Source organism: Muntiacus reevesi, chromosome 9 (assembly GCF_963930625.1).
Source record: "Muntiacus reevesi chromosome 9, mMunRee1.1, whole genome shotgun sequence".
Taxonomy (NCBI): domain Eukaryota; kingdom Metazoa; phylum Chordata; class Mammalia; order Artiodactyla; family Cervidae; genus Muntiacus; species Muntiacus reevesi.
Window position 1 is genome coordinate 40,942,731 of NC_089257.1, and position 16,329 is coordinate 40,959,059.

A 16,329-nucleotide genomic window follows, 5' to 3' on the forward strand; every position below is an offset into this window, starting at 1 on the left:
CCCTTAGCTATAGTTTTCAATCATTTTTCTGTCTCTGACTGAAACATCCACCTGCTCTCTGAATTTTTAAGTTTTAAAATATATTTTCATTTTATTATATTTTCCTGGCATTGCTGTTTTGTCCCCTTCTTTCAGGTGGCATTAAAAAATCTTTTTGTTACAGCTAATTAGGCCTCTCTTCCCGAATTGATTTGACACTGTTCATTTTTTCTTCCAGTTTTACAGAGAAGTAATTGACACACAGCACTGTGTAAGGTTAATGTTTACATCTTAACAATTTAGCATACATATACCACAAAATGATTACCACAGTAAGTCTGGTGAACAATAACACCTCGTATAGATACAGCAATAAAGATATTTAAAAAAAACTTTCCCTTGTGATGAGAATTCAGAATTATTCTCTTAACAACTTTGTAGATAACACTCAGAAGTGTTAATTATATATATATATATATATATCATGTTGTACATTATATCCCTAGTACTTTTTATCATCTAACTGGAAGCTTATATTTTTGATTGCCTTCATCCAATCCCCATGTCTGGTGACCCCAAAATGCTTTTTTTTTTTCTATGAGAGCGTTTGTTTTTGAAGTAGAATTGACCTATAACACTATGTTAGTTCCTGCTACACAGTATAGTGATTTGATATTTCCATAAAACCACCATGATAAGTCTAGTACTATCTGTCAGCATATGAAGATATTATATTATTATTGGCTATACTCCCCACTGATGCTGAAGCTCCACTACTTTGGCCACTTGATGTGAAGAACCAACTCTTTGGAAAAGATCCTGACTCTGGGAAAGATTGAAGGCAGGAAGAGAAGGGGACAACAGAGGACAAGATAGTTGGATGGCATCACTGACTCAATGGACATGAGTTTGAGCAAGCTCTGGGCGATGATTGAAGGACAGAGAAGCCTGGTGTGCTGCAATTCATGCAGTCAGTCACGACTGAACAACTGAAAAACAACATATTCCACACAGTGTATATTTCACACCTGTGACTCATCTATCTTACATCTGAAATCTCCCTCACCAATTTCTTTTTTTTTTCCCTCGTACACCTTCCAGGCTTGTGACTTATTACTTATTTATTTATTTTTTCATTTATTTTTATTAGTTGGAGGCTAATTGCAGTATTGTAGTGGTTTTTGCCATACATTGACATGAATCAGTCATGGATTTACATGACCCTCACCAATTTCTTAATCATCTCCCTCTTCTATTTCTCTCCTCCCCTGACCCTCAAACCCCCTCTCTCTGGCAATTACCTATTTGTTCTCTGCATTTATGAATCAGTTTTGTTTCATTATGTTTGTTTATTTTAAAAATTTTTTAGATTTCACATGTAAATGAAATTGTATTTTTCTTTATCTGACTTATTTCACTTAGCATAATATATTCTGTGTCCATTTAACTGTCTGAGTACACACCTCTAAACTAAAATAATATTTTAACCAGTTGTTTCTTATGCATGATACTCTGTGGACATCACTGTACCAGATAATAAGAGGATTCATAGTTGGTGGTCTCTTCCTATAGGAAGAACATATAGTAAAGGGAAAATCATTAACCTAGGAAACTCTTAGGCCTATATCCTGTTCCTAAATATATACTATTTAACAGAAGAGACCAAACACATATTCAAGTATAAGCAATAAAAGCAGAGATATCATGATTCAAATTGCATGGATGCTCAGTGAAAGTATTGAAAATGGAGAATTTAAACGAAGAGAACCATATTTTTTACTGTATTTTAAAATAAATGTGTTAAAGAAAGCTCCCATGAAATTAACATACACTGTAGTAAGAAAGATGACTCAAGGTGTGTGCATTATATACGATTTTGTATAGTATAGTCATGTGTGTTGTGTTAGCAGTTCAGTCGTGTCTGACTCTGCAACCCCATGAACTGTAGCCCGCCACGTTCCTCAGTCCATGGAATTCTCCAGGCAAGAATACTGAAATGGGTAGTCAGTCCCTTCTTCAGGGGATCTTCCTGACCCAGGGATCGAACCCACATCTCTTGCATTATAAGCAGATTCTTTACCATCTGCGCCACCAGGGAAGCCCATAGTCATATGTAAAGTAACACAATCTATTTTAAAGTATACAAGTTTGTTTTCTTTTTAAAGTGACACAATTCACAGAAAATTTCCTTAGGATAGTCTTTCTTTTTTCTTACAGGAAATACTTTTCTTTTAGCTATGTTTTTCTGTGAATTCAGTGTCATCAACTAGAGAGAGGTCTATACATTTTGATAGCTTTTGTATTTATTTATAGACCTTATGAAAAAATGCTTTTTTGAGATTATCTGAGCAATGCTAAAAATAATTGCCTGGTTAATCTGATGCAAAATTTGGAAGAGTAAGTGATCAAGTATTCTGCTGAGACCTCATAGGCTAATTGAGGGTTTGTTTGAAAATGTTTCCTAAATTGACATTTCTGTATAACTGAGAGATTGTGGCCTAGAGGAAAAATGTTATATTTTTATCATTCAGGTTGATACTGCACCAAGCAGGGAACTGCAGTATATTATTGAGCCTCAAATAAGATGCCTGCAATCTTCAGTTACTTCATAGGGATGTGTAGAAATGTGTTTTTCTAGGAAAGGAGAAAGATTTGATTGCATACCAAGCAATTTCTATTACGTTATTCAGATACAAATGCTTTAGAATGCCTGCAAGGTCTTATGCAACAGGGATCCTGCCTCCCTGTTTAGGTTCACTTGCCACTTGCTGTCCCACCTGCATCCAGGGCTCCAGGCATGCTGAATATGCTATTAGTCACTTTTCTTTTTCCTGTACTCTGGTCTTCCTTGTCTCCTGACAAACTTGGTGCTGACCCTCCTGCAGGATAAATATATGTCTTTCGATGCCTTCACAATAAATATGCCCAGTTGTCATCATGTTTATGGCTATTTCTTCACTGGACTTTCAGCATTGAGAGGAAAATGACTCGGTTCTATTCCCTGCAATAACAGCTCAAAACCCTGGCAGGTGATGCATACTTAACGTGCTTTATAAAGAATTAATGACATTTTAAAGAAAAATAAATGGATAGTTTTGTTAGAAATGTACAAATTTCACAGGCGATACTGGAGGCTGAGATATTTATCAGCTGGGTGTGGGGTAGTGTGGGGTCAGGGGTGAGACTATACATAGAGCAAGTGGTTTGTTTTGGATTTTTTACTCACAGATTTACTTTTAACAAACATTTACTGGGATACAAATTCAAGGACCGATCATAACAGTCCCTGCACAGAAATGACTAAAATAAGTTTGATGAAGTAGATGGGGAAAGCAGCCCTGAGGGAGAATGAACACTTGGGAAGCTTCATACTCTGGGGCCATAAAAGTGTCCACTAGGATTTTTCTGATTAAGAGATTTCATACACTCTACATCTTAGCTCCTTATATATGTCACCAGTCCCTGAGTTGTAAACCTCCCCTCTTCCTGAGGCCCCTTCTTGGCAAACAGGGCGGGAAACCTCCATACTGTGTAAGTAGACTTCCTACGTTCAGAGAAAAAGATGAGATTTTACCCACATTGACTTCTTTAAGAACGAGGAATATTTTATTAACTACAAAAAGTACTCTTGGGGTCCAAGGAAATTTGTATTTCTGAGGACATAATATTCTAACTGTGAGGGGAGCGGCGGTTCCACTGGTCTTTGGACCATATGTCTTGCTGCTTAGAATGATTTGTAAGCATCTTCTTGCAATTGTGAGTTTTCCAGTCAGTTGTACCACATTTCAAAACCATGTGCAAGGCCAGCTGCCACTATTACTACCATCCACCATTCATCCTCATACTCAATTACCATTATTAAATGTCTCCCAAAGACTAGTTATTAAATGTTTACAAATTTATTTTATTTAATCCTTACAAATTAATACTTTGATAAGCTACCCATTTCTCATGAGAAGAAACTAATGTTCAGTGTTCACTTGGAGAACCTCATCTAGTTGTTGGTAGGGTCAGCCTTTGAAACTAGACTTGCCTGACCCAATAACCACATTAATATCTTTCTGTAATTAAAGGAGAGAGAGAAGTCAAGGTATTCCAGTCCAGAACTTGCAGCATACTCTGACAGTGAGACTGGAATATTATCTTCTTGTAAGGAGAAAATTATTATAAACAAATGGAAGGAAGTATATGAAAGCTTACCCTACAGTATTAGGACAGAGTCTTCCATTGAAAAATCTAATATGCACATGTGTGCACATGCATACACACACTCACACATTTTGTGGGAATGAAGGAGAGTTCAGTGAGATTTCTTTGTCAGTTTACAACTCTTGGATTTAATTTATATCAAAGAAGCATAGGTTTTCTTTCTGCACTGGACATCATAGTACAAAGTAATGGGAATATAATGATGAATAAGCAAAAATCCACCTTCCAGTAGATAATTTCTGTTGGAGAGACATATTTTCAAATAATTCATAATGGACTAACTACAATTCTAGGTGCTGAAATACAATAGGATGTGACTTTAGAGGAAATTTTTTCTTTCTTCTGATTTGGCTTGGAGAAAGTGATGTCATCAAATATTTTCTAATGTAACTATTTAATGTTAAATGTAAACAAATGAAATGAATTTACAAATGGTTCACTGCAGCAAGTAATGGTGGCAGTGAAAGAGGCTTGGTGGCAAAGTAGACTGGGATGATCCTTGACTTATAAAAAAGAGGTAAAGAGTTTTGACCTCGTTTTGAAGGCAATGAAGAGCTCTGTATGAGGAGTGACATGGAGGTGTATTTTTGATAGATCATTTTGGCGTCAATACGGAGAATATCTGGAAACTCAGGGCAAGGAAATTACTTATGAGAATATTGCTAAATTCTGGAAAAATTGATGAGACTGTTATGTAAAGTGATGGTGATGGTGATGGAGCTAGAAAATAAGGACAGTCAATCAAAGAATACTGAGGAAGGTGTACCTATGGAAGTTTGGAGATTAGATGGCCAGGGCAACTTGGTAGGCAGAATTCTTAAAGGACCTTCAATATTCCTGCCTCTTACACACTAGGTCAGTACAAAACACTTCCTTTGAGTTTGAGTGGCGCTATGAATGTGGTGGGACACCACTTAGGGAGCTTACAGATATTAATAAAGTCTACGATTACTTGACTTTGAGTTTATCAAAAGCAAGATTGTGCTGAGTGAGCAAAGCTCTTTAAGAGAAAGCATCAAAGAGATCCTTCTGCTGGATTAGAAGAGGCAAGATGTCATGTTGTGAGAAGCTCACCTATCTGAGTCTGAGAGTAGTCTCTGGGAGTTAAGAACAATCCCAGCCTCCAGTAATCATTTCAGTCACTCAGCTGTGTCCAACTCTTTGCAACCCATGGACTGCAGCACACCAGTCTTCCCTGTCTATCACCAGCTCACGGAGCTTGCTCAAACTCATGTCCATCAAGTCGGTGATGCCATCCGATCATCTCATCCTTTGTCATCCCCTTCTCCTCCTGCCTTCAATCTTCCCCAGCATCAGGGTCTTTCCTAAGGAGTGAGTTCTTTGAATCAGGTGGCCAAAGTATTGGAGTTTCAGCATCAGTTCTTCCAACGAATATTCAGGACTGATTTCTAGCCAGCAGGAAATTGGAGATCTGAACACTACATCACAAGCAACTCACTTCTGCCTATAACTTGAATGAGTCTGGAAGACGACACTGAGCTCCAGATGAGAAGACAAGCTGACTGAAACCTCAAAAAGGAACCAGACTTCAACTATAGGTATGAACCATTAAAGAGGTGGAAATCTTTAAAGAGAGGTGAAGGCAGGCACATATTCAATAAGTGGTTCATGAAGAGAAGGAGAAACTGTAACAGTGAGACAAGGTTATTAAGAAAAGGTTTCTTTTTATTTCTTGCCTTTCCCCCCTTCATTCCTCCCTCCCTGCCTTCTGCTTTTCTGTCTCTCTTAAGAATTTTTTTCAAAAAATTGCTTAGGTTGAGGAAGAAATTGGAATATTTACAGAACGTGGTAATGCTACAAATGAAAGAGAATGAGACTTTTAAAAAAGAAAGAGGGAAAATTGTTGGAATTATTTCACACTACAAAAATAATTCTATATATTCACTTTTTCCTTAGTGTTTAGGAAAAAAAATCTACATTCCTTACCTTTTTACTGGTGAAAAGATAATTTGATACTGGGTCCCTGTTACCTTTAAATACTACCTATTAAGATTTTTATATTTCACAGCTTAGTGGCATTTTGAAAATATCTGAAGCTACAAACTTTTGACATGCTTAGAATTTTTTCATGGTGGTTTTAACTTATTAATTACTGCACAAGTAATCTTCCTGTTCTCAAGGAATCCTTTTTTTCCCTAACACTTCTGCTATACAACTTTCTAATATGTGAGACAGATAATACTTCCATCTCTTCTGTCATAAATCAGATAATAAGCTACATTGATAAGTGGGGAGGGATATGCAACTTTTATCGAAGCATAGTTGGCTTATAATGTTGTGTTGGTTATAATGTGTTAGTTATAATGTTGTGTTAGTTTCAGACAATACAGCAAAGTGATCCTGTTATACATAAATGTATATATTCTCATTCAGATTCTTTTCCATTATAGGTTATTACAAGATACTGAATATAGTTCTTTATGTTATATAGTAGGTGTTTGTTTTTTATCTCTTTTATATATAGTATTGTACATTTGTTAATCCCAAACTCCTAATTTACCCCTAGCCCAATTTCCCCTTTGGTAACCATAATTATTTTCTATTTCTGTGAGTCTCTTTCTGTTTTGTAAATAGGTTCATCTGTATCATTTTGGTGAACTTTTGCATTGTAGTTGAGTGCCCTCAATAACTTTTCACATACATTAATTTAATCCTCAAAATCATCCTTTGAGTTATGTATATCATGACTACTTTAGAGAGGAAGAAATTCAGGCAGTTTAGTAACTTATCATGTAGTTAGTTAACTCAGCCAATAAATATATTCATCCATGTTTGAACACATCAAAGTTTAGAATGAGAAATCCTAAAAAATGGATTGATATGCCAAAATATTAACATGAAAATACCCATAATTTGGACACCCTCTATACTCAGATTGTTCTATTTGTAACTGTATTGATTGCTTATACTTGCTATATGCTGTTAAAGTTAAAAAGGTATAGTTCAAGTCATGATATTGCAAATAGACAGTATATCTATATATGATATTATCACAACCACTAGTAGGGACTCAACAAATGTTAGCTGTTTATTAAGATTGAAGATATTTACCCCGGTTGAAAAGAAGTATCCAGGGAATGAAGAGAGGATTTCTTTTGAGGGCCACCAAAAGCTAACTTACTTTATTTACTACATTCAAAATCACTGCATGTACTGTTCACTGCTGATCTAAATTCCACTTAATTCTATAAACAGATTTTAACAAATATTTAATGATTGTGTATCACATGAAGTCAGGAAGTGATGGGTATAATCTCATTTAACAGACATATGATTTAAATAAGATGGGTTGTTATGAGATGTGTTTGTGCACAAACTCTATGTGAAGTGAAGTGAAGTCGCTCAGTCGTGTCCGACTCTTTGTGACCCCTTGGACTTGTAGCACACCAGGCTCCTCTGTACATGGGATTTTCCAGGCAAGAATACTGGAGTGGGTTGCCATTTCCTTCTCCAACTCATGTCCATCGAGTCAGTGATGCCATCCAAACATCTCATCCTCTGTTGTCCCCTTCTCCTCCTGCCTTCAATCTTCCCCAGCATCAGGGTCTTTTCTAATGAGTCAGTTCTTGCATCAGGTAGCCAGAGTATTGGAGTTTTAGCTAGAGCATTAGTCCTTCCAATGAATATTCAGGACTGATTTCCTTTACGATTGACTGGTTTGATCTTGCAGTCCAAGGGACTCTCAAGAGTCTTCTCCAACAACACAGTTCAAAAGCATCAATTCTTTGGTACTCAGCTTTCGAATAGTTCAACTCTCACATCCATATCTGACTACTGGAAAAACCATAACTTTGACTAAATGGACCTTTGTTGGTAAAGTAATGTCTCTGCTTTTTAATATGTGGTCTAGTTTGGTCATAGCTTTTCTTCCAAGGAGCAAGCGTCTTTTAATTTCATGGCTGCAGTCACCATCTGCAGTGATTTGGGGGCCCCCCAAAATAAAGTCGTCTCTCACTGTTTCCATTTTTCTCCATCTATTTGCCATGAAGTGATGGGACAAGATGCATGATCTTAGTTTTCTGGATACTGAATTTTAAGCCATTTTTTTCCAATCTCCTCTTTCACTTTCACCAAGAGGCTCTTTAGTTCTTCTTTGCTTTCTGCCATAAGGGTGGTGTCATCTGTGTATCTGAGGTTATTGATATTTCTCCCAGCAATCCTGATTCCAGCTTGTGCTTCATCCAATCCAGCATTTCACATGATGTACTCTGCATATAAGTTAAATAAGCAGGGTGACTCTGCATTCAAATAGGTATATCTTTCCTTTTCTCCTTTGCCTTTAGCTACTCTTCTTTATGAAGGTATGACCAAAATCAAAGCCCTATGATTATAAAGTTGAAGTGACAAATAGATTCAAGGGATTGGTTTTGATAGAGTGCCTGAAGAACTATGAACAAATGTTCCTAACATTGTATAAGAGGCAGTGATCAAAACCATCCTCAAGAAAAAGAAATGCAAAAAAGCAAAATAGTTGTCTGAGGAGGGCTTAGAAATAATACAGAAGAGAATAGCACAGGAGAAAGGGGAAGATAAACCCAAGTGAAAGCAGAGTTCCAGAGAATAGCAAGGAGAGATAAGAAAGTCTTCTTTAGCAAATACTGAAAAGAAATAGAGGAAAGTAATAGAATGGGGATTACTAGAGATCTTTTCAAGAAAATTGGAGACACTAAGGGAACATCTCATCAAAGATGAGCACAATTAATGACTAAAATGGCAAGAACCTAACAGAAGCGGGAGAGATTAAGCAGAACTGGCAAAAATAAACAGAACTAAACAAGAAAGTCCTAATGACCCAGATAATAACTATAGTGTGGTCCCTTATCTAGAGCCAGACATCCTGTAGTGTGAAGTCAAGTGGGCCTTAGGAAGCATTACTATGAACAAAGCTACTGGAGGTGATGCAATTCCAGCTGAGCTATTTCAAATCTTAAAAGATGATGATGTGAAAGTGCTACACTCAATATGCCAGCAAATTTGGAAAACTCAGCAATGGCCACAGGCCTGGAAAGGGCCAGTTTTCCTTCCAGTTCCAAAGAAAGGCAGTGTCAAAGACTGTTCAAACTACTGTACAACTTCACTCATCTCACATGCTAGCAAGGTAATGCTCAAAATCCTTCAAGCTAGGCTTCAAAGTATATGAACTGAGAAATTTCAGATGTACAAGCTGGATTTTGAAAAGGCAGAGGAACCAGAGATCACATTGCCAATGCCCTTTGGATCATAGGAAAAAAAAAGGAATTTCAGAAAAAGCAACTACTTCTGCTTCATTGACAATGCTAAAGCTTTTGAGTCTGCGGATAACAATAAATTGTGGAAAATTCTTAAAGAGATGGGAACACCAGACTGCCTGACCTGCCTCTTGAGAAATCTGTATGCAGGACAAGAAACAACACTTAGAACCAGACATGGAACAACAGACTGGTTCAAAATTGGGAAAGGAATACACCAAAGCTGTATATCGTCACCCTTCTTATTTAACTTATATGCAGAGTACATCATCGAAATACTGCACTGGATAAGTCACAGGCTGGAATCAAGATTGCCAGGAGAAATATCAACTGTCTCAGATATGCAGATGATACCACTCTAATGGCAGAAAGTAAGGAGGAACTAAAGAGCTTCCTGATGAAGGTGAAAGAGGAGAGTGAAAAAACTGGCTTAAAATTCAGCATTCAAAAAACTAAGTTCAAGGCATGTGGTTCCATCACTTCATGGCAAATAGATAGGGAAAAATAGAAACATGGGCAAGTTTATTTTTTCTGGCTCCAAAATGACTGTGGACAGTGACTGCAGCCACAAAATAAAAAGATGCTTGCTTCTTGGAAGAAAAGCTATGACAAACCTAGATAGCGTATTAAAAAGCAACAAGGAGGTTAAACCAGTCAATCCTAAAGGAAATCAACCCTGAATGTTTTTTGGAGGGTCTGATGCTGAAGCTCCAATACTTTGGCCACCTGGTGCAACTAGCCAACTCATTGGAAATAACCCTGATGCTGGGAAAGATTGAAGGCAGGATGAGAAGGTGGTGACAGAAAATGAGATGGTTGGATGTCATCATTGACTCAATGGACTTGAGTTTGAGCAAACTCTGGGAGATAGTAAAGGAGAGGGAAGCCTGGCATGCTGCAGTTCATGACATTGCTGTGTTGGACATGACTGAGCAGCTGAACAACAACTGTCTTTTACAAATGTTTACTTGGTGAAATAATTTTATGTGAATGCATAGTAAGTGAATGAATACAATTTATCATTGCAGAACACTCAGATTAAGATACGTCAGCTTGAGTTCAACATGTCAACTTTCAAAAATACCACATCCTCTTCTGTCATTTTCTTTCTGACTGGTGTTCCCGGGCTGGAAGCCTTTCACACCTGGATCTCCATTCCCTTCTGCTTTCTGTATGCAACTGCTCTCTCAGGAAACAGCCTGGTTCTCTTTGCCATTGTCACTCAGCCCAGCCTCCACGAGCCCATGTATTATTTCCTGTCCATGCTTTCCACCACTGACCTCGGCCTATCTGTATCCACTCTGGTCACCATGCTGGGTATCTTCTGGTTCAATGCCAGGGAGATCAGCTTTAATGCCTGCTTGTCACAAATGTTTTTCATTCAACTTTTCACTGTCATGGAATCTTCAGTGTTGTTGGCCATGGCCTTTGATCGATTTGTGGCTATCTCTAATCCTCTTAGATATGCCAGTATCTTAACTGACCTTAAAATAGCACAGATTGGAGTAGCAGTCGTCACCAGGGGTACCCTAATACTGACTCCTATGGTGGTGCTTCTTAAAAGCTTGTCCTACTGCCGCAGTCACGTGCTCCACCACTCCTTCTGTTTCCACCCTGATGTGATGAAGCTCTCATGCACAGACACCAGGATCAATAGTGCGGTTGGTCTGACAGCTCTGATCACCACTGCTGGGGTGGACTCAATCTTCATTATCCTGTCTTATCTTTTGATTATCAAGACTGTCCTCAGCATCACATCCTCAGAAGAGAGGAAGAAAGCCTTCAGCTCATGCATCTCTCATATTGGTGCTGTTGCTGTATTCTATATTCCGTTGATCAGCCTGTCTTTTGTTCACAGATTTGGGAAAGGGGTCCCACCATATGTACATACTCTGATTGCAGATGCCTACCTGTTGATCCCCCCTGTAATGAACCCCATCATCTACAGTGTGAAGACCAAACAGATACCCAGAGCTGTGCTAAAAGTTCTCCGTACCACTGCAACAAAGAACTAGGTGTGTTTCTCAATTTTTTTCTAGTCCTGGGCATCATAAGAAGTGAAAGTCACTCAGTCATGTCCGACTGTTTGTGATCCCATGAACTGTAGCCTGCAAGGCTCCTCTGTCCATGGAATTCTCCAAACCAGAATACTGGAGTGGGTAGCCATTCCCTTCTCAAGGGGATCTTCCTGACCCAGGAATTGAACTGGTGTCTCCTGCATTGCAGGCAGATTCTTACCAGCTGAGCTACCAGGAAAGTCCAAGGGCATCATAAAGATGAGTAAAATGCCATTTATAGAAGCAAAAATCTTGAGGCTCATGCTTGGGAGGAAAGCATCAAAAATATCATTTTAGCTTGAAGTAAGAAGACCCTCAGATAAAAAAGATAAATTTAAGCTGGAAAATCCCTGTTACTATTTTCCTCAGATAATCCCAATTTTATTAATATTTCTTTATTCAAGATGAAAGATTTATAATTACCAAGATCCCATGATCCAGTTTTGATTTCACATATGGAATTAGTTTTTGTTTTTGATATTTTAGACAAAGATGGGAATAAAAAGTATATTAACAATTATAAATTACGAAATTTTATCACCTAAATCTGGCACATACAAACTGGCATTGTCCATGACTATAGAATTGTTCTAAATATGTTTACTTTTCTGTATGCCTATGGCTTCCCTTTAATATGATAGCTGTTATCATCATCCATACATTTTTTACTGTTTTGTCAATCATTTAAATTTTTTTGTAAATATTCTTACCTTCGCTTAGCTCTTCAGGCAAGATTTATGACACAATCATTCTATGAAAATAACTCTCCTCAGATCACCTCCAAACTGTACAGTTTATTCAGAAGTACTGGTGTCATACTTGATGCTTAATAAATTTGTGTTGGTTAGCAAACATCATCTAGAAATAAAGCAGTTTTCTTTATAGTCCCAAGTTTATCAGGAACCAAATGCAGACACAGTTTAATTTGACTGGATTTATGTTGCTCTATTTGAATTCTCTTGTCAAGAAGACTTGAAGTGGGTATGCTAGTTTTGCTCTAGATAGGAAAATGGAAATCACACCAGCAGTTAACACTGGGGTTATTTAATTCAAGGAACTGGATACACGGGATTAGAGAACTGCAATGACACAAAGGTAATACAGAGATAATAACTGCAGGATGTCACTTCTGCCTTTAAGTCTATGTAAGCAAAAAGAAGAGTTTGCAGTTATGAAAACCTAGAAGACTGGTGGAGGGTCTCCTCAGAGCTGACTCTCAGACCTGTAATGGGAGGGTGCTGCCTTTGCTGGGTTAGTACCTCAGAAGTTCACAGGACAGACCACAGGGAGCCAAAACCCAAACCTCTGTGGGTGGGCACTTTGTAGGTGGAGCTTATGCATCAGGAGCCCAGAAGAGGACCTCTCAGAGAACTGGGACTCAGGTCCCTGGAAAGGAGCCCACTGATATTGGTGTCAGGTGTGTGGAAATAATTGAAATTGGAAAGTGGATTCAATACTAGCCAGCATTGCTGTCTAAGCATTGGCAGGAACAGCAAGGCAACGGTGTCCTTGTGCTTCCAGTATAGCAGGGAACCCAGCTGTCAAACAATGATCATGGTTATTTATTTTCTGTCTTCTTAGCAGCTTCAGAGCATAGAGAATGGTACTTTACAGAGCTGAGATACAATATCTTCATATACAGCCCAGTGTGGTAATGTGCATGTAACAAAATTAAGTTTGATGGGGCCATTACAGGAGTTTTCTTAGTTGCTCTAATCTGGACTATTGATAATAACATCAGTATCCAGTAGCTATAGGTAGACAAGTGCTTCTACACTTCACCAAACATTTCTACATGCAATCTTCTGCAATGCTGCTAATTGATCATTTCCAGGAAACATGGAATGTGAACTGTTCTTTAGATTAAATGGACCTAACTGACATATGCAGAAGATTCTAGACAACAGAGGTAGAATACATATTCTTCTCAAGCACAGGAGGAAATTCTACCAGGATAGGTCATATGTTACGTCATAAAATAAGCCTTAACAAAATTACCTGTCAGTCCTGCCAGGGATTCTAAGGATTTCACAGATCTTTTGTGTAGATGTGACTGCTCACACATCTTGTTTCCTCTTGGCGGTGGGACAATTCTTTAGAATGTATGTCTTCTCTCCACCCTGCAGAGGCACACTGACTGCTGCTAGACTCCCATTTGCTTTCCCTATAGTGTGCTATTAGTTCAACTTCATGTGCTTTCTTTTGATTCTGCCTAGTCCAGCTGGTTCTCTGTGTGTGCTCACTGGCTATCTGTAAAAGCTTGCACTCTCCACCTGTGAACACACACTGCGAACTGTCTATGGAGGACATATAGTAAGGCATGTGAGCATTGGGGAGGGCCCATAGATCAGATGGGGGGCGGAAGTGAGGTGCCCCCAGTGGCTTTTGCGCAGGCTTCCTAGTAAAGTCTGCAAAATGGTTAATAGCATCTGAATCCCCTCTGTGAGTTTCAATCCCTGACTGCTGTGATCCCAGCTCTCCATATCCCTGAGTCATGCAGATCACCTTAGCATTCTGTGGGGTGCGGAGCAGTTGAAAAAGACATAGGACTCTTTTGAAGCATCCTTTACTGATGGTGGAGGTGCCCCATCACTACCCTATCATTTCCCCCATGGAAGAGGTGACCTCTCTTGGCACTCATCTCAGTGGAGTTATGCTGCCTTCAGGTAGCATGATGCAGGTAAATTGAATATTTTTTTTTTCTTCTTCAGTGGGTCTATTCCTGGATGTTTTTGCTGAGACTTCTTCCCACAACTCCCAGACTCCCACAAAGGTACTCTTATCTGTGGGTGGTTATCAAAACCAGTGTTCTTTGGAAAGAATACTGTAGAAAATTCCTATTCTACTATCCTACTCATAGTCATAGTCTTGACCCAAGGCTACATCATCTTTCTGGCACTCTGTCCTAATATAGTTCAAAGAGACCTGGAATAGTAGGACATCCCACAAAGCCTCACACTGGTCCATTACATTGATGTAATGAAATCATGCTAAGCATGTGGGATGGACAAGAAACAGCTAGCAACACATGTACTCTAGAGTGTAGCTGGCAAGCTTTCACACATGCAGAGTCCTTCCATATCTGTAAAACTCTTGATGGCCAGTGTTCTGGAGTCTGCTAGGACATTTCTTGCTCAGTAAAGTAAAAATGTTGTGTTTTGCTCTCCAAACCCAAGAAGGATACCAATGTTTAGTAGTCCCCCATGGGTTCTGGAGGCATTTACACTGACTCCTTCTCTCCCTACCTCTCTCCACACATTATTAGGTGCTGCCTCACTGACACTGAAATTTTCTTCAATACTCAGAGGCTCCTCAGACATTTGTATGTATTTCCTGTTAAAGGGTTAATTTATTTGGTTAGCTATTTTCCTTCTGAGTGAAGGTCAGAGTTCTCTAAATTTACAGGCCTAAGGACTATGACTGGTTAAGAAATCTGACTCTGGTCCGACCTTGCCCTGACATGTAAAGACAGTTATCAGCAGCTCTACTTTCCCATGTCACCCCCACCTACACATTTATATTTCTGGGACATAAGTGAAGGTACACTTAGATATGGTACATGTATAGCTCAGATATAGGGATACCTCAAAAAGTATCTGGATTTATATTCTATTAATTAATTCTAATGTTAAAATGTGTGTGTGTATGTGCATGCATGTGCCTTTTTCTTATCAATTTAGGGCTACTCTGAAATAATGTGTTTAGAAATTCTTCACTGTGTGATCTTCTATATATCTAAGATTTTCTGGTTATTGTTTCTGCTTTCTATAGACACTGCCATCAGTATATCTATGGATAGGATGACATATCTTGTCATGGGGAGGGCAATATGCTATTTGTTCTTCATCTGGGGTTCTCTATTCATCCTGCTGCTGCTGCTGCTAAGTCGCTTCAGTTGTCTCCGACTCTGTGCGACCCCTAGACAGCAGCCCACCAGGCACCCCCATCCCTAGGATTCTCCAGGCAACGATACTGGAGTGGGTTGCCATTTCCTTCTCCAATGCATGAAAGTGAAAAGTGAAAGTGAAGTCGTACAGTCGTGTCCGACTCTTAGCGACCCCATGGACTGCAACCTCTGTCCATGGGATTTTCCAGGCAAGAGTACTGGAGTGGGTTGCCATTGCCTTCTCCCTATTCATCCTAGGTACTGCCAAAAAGTTAAAGCACAGACCTGCCTCGGTGGCAGAAACATCCTTATTCATTCTTTTACATTTAAGCAAATTTCTCCTTGGCCTAAAATTTGGCACAAAGAGGGTCATGTTAAGGTGAAAGGGGTAGGAGTAAAATCATTGGATATTTGATGGAGTTCTGCAGTCCAGCACCTCAGAATTTGAAACAGCACTTAGAGCAGCCTCCGTTTCCCCTTCAACATGCTTCTGTACATAGTGTGGGCTTCCCTTCTTTACATCGGCAGGTAAAGAATCTGCCTGCTAATGTAGTAATCACAGGTTTGATCCCTGGGTCAGGAAGATCCTCTGGAGAAGCAAATGACAATCCACTCTAGTACTATTGCCTGGAGAATCCATGGACAGAGGCACCTGATGGGTTACAGTCCATGGGGTTGCAGAGAGTTGGACATGCCTAAATGACTTTCACTTCACTTTCACTCACAATTGTCAAAATGGCTTTTATCAAAAAGACAAGAAATAGCAAGTGTTGGAGAGAATGTGGAGAAAAGGGAACCCTCATGCACTGTTGGTGGAATGTAAATTGGTGCAGCCACTACGGAAAAACAAGAGGTTAATTTTTCTAATTAAAAATAGAATTACCATATGATCCAGGAATTCTATCCCTCAGTGTTTATCCACAGAAAATGAAAGACTAATTTGAGTAGA

At 38.9% G+C, this 16,329-nt stretch overlaps 1 protein-coding gene across 1 annotated transcript; it reads left to right on the forward strand.

Annotated features, from left to right (window-relative positions):
- Nucleotides 1–10,501: 10,501 nt before the first annotated feature.
- LOC136174787 (olfactory receptor 51F2-like) lies at nucleotides 10,502–11,452 on the forward strand. The gene has a single exon (XM_065944994.1). It carries the CDS (start codon nucleotides 10,502–10,504, stop codon nucleotides 11,450–11,452), a length of 951 nt encoding a protein of 316 aa, XP_065801066.1.
- Nucleotides 11,453–16,329: the final 4,877 nt, after the last annotated feature.